Genomic DNA, 11,266 nt, shown 5'->3' with positions numbered 1-11,266 from the left:
TAACCAGAACCCCAGACATGAGCAATTAAAAGCAGAGTCATCTGTCAGTGTTCTGCTTCTCAATAAGACAATTTTCCCATCTCACATCCCTAGAAGCAGCAGATGCCAACTGCAGAAATAGAAAACTGCTCTATAGATTCTGAGCCTCAAATCACAAAAAACAGCTTAGTTTTTTTGTGATCAGATACAAGACGTAGAGTATTTTACCCTGCTTTTTGGAATAAAAGGCCCTGGTTCCGTGTTTTTTTATTTTTTTTTCAAAAGGGCCTGGTTGTTGCAGTACCAGACTCCTCCAGTGGGGGAGTCTAAAGAGACCACAGTGATTTTGATGTGTCCCCGAATACACCACTGCTGAGAGAGCTCTAACTCTGTCAGGATTGTTCTACGGTTTGGAGTCTTTGCCTAGTCCCATGGTCTTTATAATGTCACCATGAACCACATTGACGTCCAAATTAGATTTATACAACAGCAGGACTTGTCAGCATTATAAACAGCTTCATTTCACATATTCTTACATCTTACCACCCCAACAATCTCTCTCTCTCTCTCTTCCTAGTGCTTGTTAAGTGTGCATTTAGACATTTTTTTCCAGATAGATGCTCTTGTGCTAAATCACATTCTGAACTCTCAGGTAATCTACCCACGAGCCCCCCCCTCCCAATGAAACCAAAAAACATCTGATTCACTCAACATTTCAAACACACTTAAAAAAAATCACTGATTAAAAAAGTCCAACTGTATATTACATATATGAACTTCCACTGTACATATGTACTGTAAATATTTCAACTCAATATATAAAATGTTTTCCTCTCATGAATAAATAATCTATCCGTGTGATATATCTTTTTCAAGAATTATAAAACAAGGTCAATCTGTACAAAGAAATGGTCAGCAAATAACATGAAATCAAAAATAGGATGATATGTGATGATCAGAGTGCATCCCTGTGTGATTTGTCTGTAGTTTGTTTGTAGGTTTCCAGGGCTACAAAACACCAATAGTGTCAATATAGTTTCATGAATTTACAGTGTAAGCTTCTCCTTAGAGAGTGAGACTGATTCTGTCTGATTGTTGCCTTTCATTGTAGGTAGTTTTTTTCTATTAACGCAAGCCTTGTACATTTTCAGTTGTGTTAAAACAATACAAAACAATACTCATCTTCTCATTGTCTTGTGGAGTTACACCTTATTTGCATTACCTTCCAGAGCTGACTGACTGAAAACATTTATAACAAATATCCCCCCTCACTCACACACACACACACTTACACACACGGACACGGACACAAACACCTACCCAACACCACATACATCCTACCATGAAAAGCCCTGCACACCCAAGCTCCTTAAATCCCTACCCTGAAATGTACACATCCTAAAATGTACCCTTGACAGTAGTTATGCCCAGTGCAGGCTTGACTCCAGGGGGGAGAAGAATAATGCAAACTAGCAAAGGGTGGAATGGTCTACACACCACTCCGCATCTCCAGTGAAGCATGACCCTGGATGACTGCGGGTGGACGGCGAGGGGGGAGAGAGGCGACGGAAATGGAACTCGGCGAGCGGCAGACTCGAGAGCTGAATGCGTCTACTGCCGCATGACTAAGACAATTTCTCTCATTTGGCTTCACCGCTGAAGACCCGGGGGCCGAGTCTGGTGTGCTAGCGTGTGGCTAGTGCTACCTCTTCAGCGTTGATGGAATGGAGATGGTTTTGTCATTTTTTTTCTGCCCAAGCCTTTTGTTTTCCTCTCTGCCTTTTTTTCTGAGGGGGGGGGGGGGGGGGGGGGGGTGGTCTACTTTGTGCTTCTCACTATTCAGTGAATAGACTTTCAGTGCTGCCAGCACTTATTATCTGTGCTCTACACAAGATCTGCCAGATGCCAGCATACACACACACACACACACAGCTTGATAAGCCACAAACAGGAATGACAAACAGCAAATCCCCACCGCGCTCATCTGATGGCACCTTCTGCCTGCCACAGGCCTCGGAACAGCTTTATCGAATTTTCCCTTAACCCCAATCGGAGGGAGTCAAATTCAGCCCGGTGGGTGGTCAAGAGCAGACAAACGTACTCCCACACAGACAACATTCAGATGGAGGAACAACACTAGCAGGAACCTCCTGAGAACTGGAGGTGAATGCTAATAGTTTTTTTGTTTTAACCAGTGAAAGAACACTGTTTCCTCTCCCCACACTCTTCAGCCCGATCCCCTTTGTAGTGTTCCCTAAAACTGAAACCATCCCCCAGTCCCCAAATGTGCTTTCCCCTGCAGATGACGTTTATCTCATCTAAACATTTGTGACAATAAGTGAAATACACTTGTTCGAAACTGGCCATGCAGCTCTATCCTAGTTCTGTCCCTCTTCCTTTTTTCCCTCCCCAAGTCCCCTTCGCCTTCGCTTCTGCATCTCAGGCTTTTATAACCCAAACATCCCCGGGCTGTCTCAGTGATGCATCCTCAACATAAAAGGGAGGCAAGGAGGAGGGGAGAAAAAGTGGGGAAAGGGAGCACTTGTGCTGTGCTGACAGCCAGAGCCGCGAGGAGAGGAAACTTGTCACTCCTGCTGCCTCTAATGCACTGAGCCACACACACACACACACACACACACACACACACACACACACACACACATACACACACACACCACACCACCACACACACTGAGCCACACACAAACACACACACACTCCCCTGTCCTCCATCCTAGCTACCCGTGCCACGCTGACTGAAGCCCACTCTAAGCCTCACGGCAGGGAGCACTGGAACGTGCAGAGCTTCTTCCAGACAAGGCTGACTGTGCGACACCTTAAAGCCCCTCTAAGGTGTATTCCCAAAGTGCTGACCATGTATGGGTGACTAACTCTGTCCCCATTTTCAAATGCTCAGGTACCCTTGATAGAGGGAATTGTCAGTATGCCTCAGGCATATTTCCCCTTGGTCCACAAATGTAACTTGTGCTTCTTCAGTGAACTACTATTGACGGCTAACTACTGACTAACTCTCAATTTCCTGTGTTTCTCTATAGTAGAATCTTGTGCTATAACTGGCTATTAAGGACTATCTATCATGGTCAAGCTGATATTTCCACATGGGGCCCTAATTTAAATGCTTGGCAAAGTGCAAAATCTAAAGTCTAACTAAAGCTTGCGTAATAGCTATGCAAAATCTATTTGCAGATGTAATACCATGAGGAGCAGAAGCACTAACATTAGTGGGTCAGCTAAAAGCTGTCTCACGCCCCATGATACCGTAGTTCATGAACAAGAATTTGGTTCATAGACTGACTTTGTATTTTGCCCAGCATTCAAATTAAAGACTTCATATTGATTGTTCCCTTTTGCTGCTGTCACTTTCTCTGGGCAGTGTTGTTTATGCTTTTCCCAGGACTAAATCCTAAAAGTACGCTTGGGGATGCCAATGGACCCTGCTGCTTTGAGGATGCCAGCAGAGCTCCTGCAGCCTCGGTAATCCCGCCTCGAGCGACAGCGTCCAACATCCCACAGCCCTGTGTCTGTTGCTATGCCAACCAAATGCCCACACACACACACAGAAAAGATGGTGGCCAAAAAGGTGACATCATGGAATGTTTTGGGTAAAGGCAGTGAGTGTGTGGGCTTTGTGTGTGTGTGTGTGTGTGTGTGTGTGCATGGGGATGGAGCTGAAGTTTTGAAATTGAAGACCAATCCTTGAAAAATGTTCAGTAAAGTGATAGCACCAGTGCTGAAATATGCAGTAGATTGACAACACATTGTTTTGTGTCAACAGGTCTAGAACAGAAGCACATCAAATTGTGTTTCACATATACATGTCTTTTTGTCGTTTTTTTTCCACCTCTGCCTCAACACGATTCCCACTCTTTTGGTGATGAAAATCTGGACATACACCGAAAAACTATTCACTGTTCTTGCTATTATTGCAACTCTACTCGTTATAATAACTTAGTTCACAGTCTAGATAGTATACTAGAAGGAGGTCCGCCTCCACTACATTCCGATGGGAGATTTTGGCAAATGGGTGGTGGTGCGTGATGAGCCTGGGTCCAGCTGGTTTCTCTCACCCTCCCACGCCCCGAGTGCCAGCGCACGGAGGACTGCCCGTCTGTTCCATGGAGCTCTGGTCCAGCCAGGCAGGCGGTGGGACTCGGGCCCGACCTGAGGGCACCGTGGCTGGGACAGGCCACAAGCCGAGCCCGGCCTAAGCCCCAGATGGTAGGGAGACCCACAGATGGAGAAGGGAAAGGATGGAGGATGGAAGGAGATGGAGGTGAAGTCTGCTTAACTCCAAAACTGGGATGATTAGAGTGAAATGAAAAAAATTAATGAAGTAAAAAAAAGAATAAAACTGGCAAAGGCAAAACAAAACTGGAGTTAGAGGCAAGTCGTGTCTTTGTGTGCCATGTTTGTTTTTTTTTTTTTACAGTCTCCTCAATCCTTTAAAAGGGGGATGTGGTTGGGAGGGGGGGGGGGGTCTTTTTTGGCATATGGATGCTGCTGCTGCTTCTCCTCCTGGTCCTCACTCTGCTCCGTATGATGTGGCCTTGGGCAGGGTCTTGCTTCTGCCCTCCTTCTGCCCTCCCAGGCTGGGCATGGGGTACTTGAGGGCTGTGGCCCACGCTCTTCAGGCCCAGAGAGGAGAGTGTGAGGGAGGTGAGAGGGGAGGAGGAGGTGGAGGGGGAGGTGGAGGGGGACACGGAAGGGGTCGTGGCGGTGGGGGAGGTGGTGGGGGACGGCGAGGAGGCCGAACGCCCGTTGGTCTGCGCCGTCGCCGATGGGTGGAGGAGCCGGGTGCTGGGCGCAGTGTGGAGGAGAGCAGCAGGGCCTCGGCGCCCAGGCTGGCCAACAGCGCCCTCGCCTGGCTGGAGGACGCGCTGAACGCTGGGTGATCCCCGCCACCACTGCTGCTGCCGTCCTGGGGATACTTGCGGAGGCCCGGGGCGAACAGGGCTACTGTCGGCCCCGAGCCGCCCGAGGAGGGCAGGCGGCCGGAGAAACTGGCTGCGCGGGTGCCCGTGAGGATGGGGTCGGTGAGGAAGCTGCCACCCAGGGCCTAAAAGGGTCAGTGTGGCGCGTGGGTCAGTGGGGAGTAAGGGCAGCAGGAGCAGGATGTGGAGAGAAGAGATGGTGGGGCCGATTAAAGGAGTGGGTGGACAAGGAACAGTGGAGAAAAGGTTTCAGAGAGAAAGAGGTCATGAGAAAAAAAGCGGAGTGAAGAAAACAAAACGTAAAAATAGACAAGCACAAACAAAGAAGATACACACAAGCACACACCCACACACAAACACAAACACAAACACACACACACACAAACACACACACTTGTGAATCTCACATAGCACATCTGAAAAGAGGTGTTAGGAGTGTAGTAAGTGCTGGGATGCGGTTTGGAGGGTGGATGAAGAAGTGGAGAGGGTTTGGGTCGGGTCGGGTCGGGCCAAATCAGACTGGGTCACTCATTGCTGCCGAGGGTCATGGGGTCAAACAGGGGTCACACAGGTCACAGGAGCGTAGGTGGAACCCACAGGAACGGTGTGCAGGGAGGTCAAATGTGAAAAAGGGGGGGGGGGGGGGGGGGGTGAAGAGGGCACAGAACACATGACACTGTTAACTCCAATCCATTAACTTTGGCCTGTTGCACATGCAGCAGAATCACTGATGTACAGTACAGTCATTTTAAACTACTGAAATCATCATATCATTACCATCATATCATGCATTGACTCTGACGATAATGATGATGATTATGATGATGGTGTGTGTGTGCGGGGATATATGTGCATGTGGGATATGTGTGCGTTTGTGTGAGTGTGCCTGTGTGTGTGTGTAATGAAAAAGATTATACAGCGCGCGCCTGTGTGTGTGTGTGTGTGTGTATGTTTGTGTAAGCCTGCAGTAATCATGGGCATCGCAGCTCTGGTGGCTGAAATCCTGGTCCAGATCAATACTCATCAGACTAACATCCTCCTTCTCCTTCATCTGAGAAACCAAGGTTCTCTCCTAACATAGCGGACCACTTCAAATGAATGCCAAGCAGCTGCAAAGCTAAACACGTCTGTGCTTCCCACTCGCAGCCATTTGCTGAATTATTATCGTGAGTACAATACAGTACCCAACACCGGTAAACAACCTCTCTTACGCTCCTGCGCTTTTCCTTCCCCTGCGGGATAGTAGTCGGCTGACAGGTGTGTGTCTTGTGTAGTTCTGGAAAATAACTGTTGCTAACCCCTACACCCCCCCCCCCCTTCTGTCACACACATCCTAAGCTGCTGCACTGTGTCGTGTAAAACAACAGCAAACACAACGCAAACAATATGCTAATAAAGGTTGAGGGAGGGGAGAGAAGGTGTGAGGGAGAGAGAAGAGAGGAGAGAACGAAAGAACACGAGTGGAGGAGTGAATATGGGGGAAGGACAGAAGCGTATGGTGTGTTGAGACATCGTGCTTTGTGCTTAAATAATAGGCTTAACTTCCCATTCATTTCCAGGATGGTGACAAAAGCCAGTGAGAGAGAGAGAGAGAGAGAGAGAGAGAGAAAGAGAGAGAGAGAGAGAAGAGAAAAGAGAGAGAGATGGGGATGGAGGGAGCCTTTGAGGGATACGAAAATAAACAGATGGGGAAATAATGGCGGAGACACACAGATAGGAAAGGCCAGAATAAAAAAAACAAGAACAGAGAATGAACAGTGGGCGAGAGTGTAGTGTATGGTGGGAGGCGTGTGTGTGTGTGTGTGTGTGTGTGTGTGTGTGTGTGTGTGTGTGTGTTTTTTAGTGGCCTCCCTGTCTACTATGCTTTGAGCAATTAGAGAGTGGACTGATGTAACCGGACACTGATTCCACTTCATTTAACAGTGGACCCAAGCACAGGAGACATTCACTCCAGAAAGTAGACCAGTGCAGCCAAACAGCCAAACGCAGCCTCCTGGTCCCGCTGCCCCTCTCTCTCTCTCCCTGTGCCTGTCTCTGTCTCATTTCCAGTTCACTTTAATTACACTAGAAGATAGAGAAGAAAACAAAGAAAGAGGAACAGAGAGAGACAGATGAAGTCAGACAGAAAGAAAGAAAGAAAGAAAGAAAGAAAGAAAGAAAGAAAGAAAGAAAGAAAGAAAGAAAGAAAGAAAGAAAGGAGGGAGAAATGAGGTAATGATAATTACCCACGATGTCCTGAGGCTGGATTGGGAAGCCTCATAATTTTGTGGCACTCTGCCTTCCCTCTGAAATTATGTGGCCACTTGTCTTTATAATTGTGAGAAAATCTATCTAAATGGTGCAATACTCTCTGCACCCTGGCATCAAGGCAAGCTCCACACAGCTCCACAGCCTGCAGTAGGAACACAACCTGCCCAGTTAAGCTCTCTCTCTCACACGCACACTCTCTCTGTCTTTCTCTCTCTAGCTCTTTATCTAACTCTCTCTCTCTCTCTCTCTTTCCTCTCTCTCTCAGGTTTTAAGCCTGTGCATGATTGAAATGCAAGTGCTGATTCCACGGGTGCCCTATTAACATACACTATTTACTGCATCAGTTAACAAGAACAAACCATTAACCTCTGAATTAGCAAACTATAAGTAATGCAAAGTAGATTATTAACACCTGTGGGAACAGAAAGATTGCTGAAATACTGTGTGTGTGTGTGTGTGTGTGTGTGTGTGTGTGTGTGTGTGTTTTCTTCAACTGTGCAAATACCCAGTAGTATGTAAGAGATATTATGTAGATGATTTCGTTTTATAAGAATGAATAGGGATTATGTCCTGTTTCTGGCATGTGTACATGCATGTGTGGTTGCTTCTTTCTGTTTAGTGAGAAAATGCTGTTTAGGCCATGTTTGTCTGCTGAGCAGGGCTTCCTCTTATCTGTGTTAGGTCAGTGCGGCACGGTGTTTGTGCTCTGGCTTTGCCAGCTATCCTGCTGTTAGCTCGTGGGCTGTTAATGCAGACACAAGCTGCATGATCGAGGGACCTGGACTATGTAAAACAGGAAAGTGAGAGAGAGAGAGAGAGAGAGAGAGAGAGAGAGAGAGAGAGAGAGAGAGAACAAGAGTGCTGCCCTATGGGAAGTTCACATGGCATGTTTGTGTTTATAGACCCTTTCAACAAGGTAAACAAAAACAATGCTTGAACGTTCTATTTGGGCCCCAATCTACCTCCTCTGCATTAAGATAACATATGGAATGTTAAAAAGGAAGTCTTGTGGGGCCAACTATGATGCTGATAATGGAACTCTCTTGAAAGGGTTTATAACTCAGGACCAGAGCGTTCTGCTGCCTCTGTGACTGTGAGCCCGTGTGCGGTGATGGTTTCACCTCAGCTTTGTTTATTTGGAATGTGAACTCTCTGGGGGGGTCTGACTCAGCTTTCAAAGAAACCCAAACCCAACTACAGAGCGTTCAGAGTTGTCCCTCTTTCTGCCACTCTCACTTCCTTTGAACTCAGTAGTGGAAGCAGTTACCTCTGACTGACCGAAACCTGAGTTGTCACAACCGTTATGTACAGCCAAGAGTGTTAAGACTCAGCCTTGAGGGAACAACAGTATGGGTGAATTTAAAGTATATGGGCAGTAATATATTGCAGTCTAACGTGTCCAATTCAATTTTCAGACATGAAAGTCTAACAGCTCAGAGGTTTCCGTTGCCATGGTTCCTCCTAGTCTCCTGCTTTAGCATGCGGATCATATAGACGGCACCTTTAAGTTGCCTGCTGCCACACACTTGCACACTCCCTCTGGGAGTCTTCTCCAAGTGTCTTTTTCTGCATGTGTGTAAGTGTGTGTGTGTGTGTGTGTGTGTGTGTGTGTGTGTGTGTGTGTGTGTGTGTGTGTGTGTGTGTGTGTGTGTTTGAGTGTGTGTGAGAATGAGAGAAAGAAAGAGAGAGAGTGTGTGGCCATAATTCATCTGTTTATTAATGTGCTTTATTCATAAATTATGAAGAATTTATATTCTCATGAGTTTTATAGCTTTATCCCTTTTTCTATATTCAAATAAAGATTTATGTGTGTGTACTCTATGTTATTTTTCTCTCTTTCCCCATGGACAGATACTGACTTGATAAACAAGAGTAGCATTAGCTGAGCAAGTTAGTAGTGAGTGACACATGCATAAACACATAGACACTATACGGTATCATCAAGTGTACTGAACAGTTATGCCTATTCAATTACCTATACATTATGTCCTATACAGTTACTTATATAGTAACAAACACTTGCGATGACATGGATTCCAAGAAGAAATTTTTAGTGGAGGCTCATGAACTAATCCTATTCTGTTTGATGAGTTTGACAGTGCTCATGCTTAATGCGAGTGTTTCAGCAGATGAAACATGTGAGTGTATTCATCTGGGTGACATCAGTGTATGAACAAAGTCAGGGGTTGGAGGTGAGAGGTTAGGGGCTGAGGTTAATGGCGAATGAACAGTACCTGTAGCTGGCCCTGGCTCTTGAGGAACTCCTCGCGCTGCTTGGACAGCTTGCTCTTCTCTGGGTTGCTCTGCTGCAGGTGCTTGAGGCGCGAGGCTGCTGAGGAGGAGGAGTGCAGTGCTTTACCTCCACCAGAGGAGGCGCTGTTTCCACCCTGAACACGGACGGGAACGAGAAGGGAAGAGAGAAAGAAAATGGAGGTGACATGTTAGTTCATGTAAGTCACGGCTCTATTTGGCCTACAGGTGTATCAGCTGACCAGATAGAGGATGTACTTTCAGTATTAAAGGTCACCTGTTCCGATCAAACTGTTTCTAATATCAGAACCTGTAAGTGAGCATAAATAAAAGACACACAAAGCCCTGTAACACACATACACACTCATTTATTCCCAGCTGAAAGACAAGAGCAGTAAAGGATGTGAAACAGAAAAGGAAAGGAATTAAAAAAGAGAATTTACAGTGATGCACTAACGATAGTTTTTCCATGTAATTCCTTTTTTTTATCTCAGCAGCCAGGGGAAGGTAGGATTCCCTAGGAGCGTACGTGCTGCTAGGCGCCTACCTGTATAGGCTTCTAGTGCTGTGAGCTCCCCCATAAGCAACTGCAAACTTAAAGCAAATGCATGTGGCTGGTGCAGCTTTCTGTGATGAGTGTTATGGGAAACATGGGGAAATTCACATCTGAAAATCACTTTGGAGTCAGTAAGGCACTAATCAGTTATTCCTCTGGAGTATGGATACATAAAAAGGCATTAAATATATAGAGCGCACACAGGTCTGCCAAAAACGCTCAGCTCAGCGCAGCGCAGCGCAGGGCAGCTCAGCTTGCCGCAGTGGCCCCTGCCCAGCCTCCATGCCAGCGGCGGCCAGTTGGAGCGCGCTCAGTGAGCCGTGAGGGGGGTCCAGGAGCCTAATGAGATCTCTGATCCAAGCGCAGTGATCTGATAACACACTGTGTGTGTGTGTGTGTGTGTGTGTGTGTGTGTGTGTGTGTGTGTGTGTGTGTGTGTGTGTGTGTGTGTGTATGTATTAGAGAGAGAGAGAGAGAGAGAGAGAGAGAGAGAGTGAAAGAGAGACAGAAAGTGAGTGAAAGACAGAGAGAGAGAGAGGGGGCTGGCATGTCAGCTGCCTGGCACCACTGCACACTTCTGCAGATGATGATGTCATGTTGGAGGCCGCTGTGTGTGTGTGTGTGTGTGTGTGTGTGTGTGTGTGCGTGTCTGTGGGGGGTGATTTAGTGTGCTCTGCTGCCTATCCCTTAGTCCTAAGCCAATGCTTTTTTTGTGTTGATGCTTGCAGAGGCACAGGGATGGGGGGCAAAATGACTCATATGAGTGCCAAGAACTGGTTGGAAGCACTGACTTGACGGCAGGTTTTGGGGTGAGCGGAAAGTCTCGCTTACTGCAGAGGCTGTCATGTGGAGGGATATCATCATCATCTAGCCGTGAGTGACCACTAAAACACAGATGCAGACAGACATATTTTCCTCCCACCATTAATGCTCACCTGAGCAGCACAATCTAGTAGGGATGCACACTGCGCACAAATAAAGGATTTGCCCAGTGGGACTGCACTGACTGCAGTGGCGGAATTGTTGCTTTAGAATCACTTTTCAGTACATGGCTGTGGCTGAGGGCTGATCTGGGACCAGCTGTAGGACCCCAGCTCAGTCCAGATGCATTACAATCACAGAAAAGCCTGGAGCTCTCTCTGAGTCTCTAAAGTCATAACTGTAGCATTACTCTGTGGTGTGAAATGGCAATGTCACAATGCTAGAAATACCCAAGGTTAAAAAAAAATCCAGTTTGGCAACCAGCACAAAGCTTGTTTACAGATGAATGAATACAGAG

General features: G+C 46.8%; 2 protein-coding genes across 6 annotated transcripts in view; both read right to left on the bottom strand.

Annotated features, from left to right (window-relative positions):
• Positions 1-4,627: 4,627 nt before the first annotated feature.
• Positions 4,628-5,347, bottom strand: LOC121704944 (WAS/WASL-interacting protein family member 3-like). The gene is made up of 2 exons (XM_042085516.1): positions 5,339-5,347; positions 4,628-5,056 (listed from the first exon to the last, which is right to left on the bottom strand). The coding sequence occupies exons 1-2, from the start codon at positions 5,345-5,347 to the stop codon at positions 4,628-4,630; spliced, it is 438 nt and encodes a 145-aa protein (XP_041941450.1).
• The window catches only part of si:ch211-278a6.1 (SRC kinase signaling inhibitor 1), a 104,338-nt gene continuing 98,123 nt past the window's right edge, over positions 5,052-11,266 (bottom strand). For all 5 annotated transcript variants that reach the window (XM_042087432.1, XM_042087431.1, XM_042087434.1 and 2 more), the window contains 2 exons: positions 9,416-9,568; positions 5,052-5,465 (listed from right to left, as the gene is read on the bottom strand). In XM_042087432.1, coding sequence (XP_041943366.1) covers positions 5,460-5,465; positions 9,416-9,568 — 159 coding nt within the window. In that variant the 3' untranslated portion in view covers positions 5,052-5,459. The remainder of the gene's footprint in view (positions 5,466-9,415; positions 9,569-11,266) is intronic.

This window comes from Alosa sapidissima, chromosome 3 (genome assembly GCF_018492685.1).
Source record: "Alosa sapidissima isolate fAloSap1 chromosome 3, fAloSap1.pri, whole genome shotgun sequence".
NCBI lineage: Eukaryota > Metazoa > Chordata > Actinopteri > Clupeiformes > Clupeidae > Alosa > Alosa sapidissima.
The sequence above is the reverse complement of the archived record's forward strand: the minus strand, read 5'-3'. Positions and strand labels throughout refer to the sequence as shown.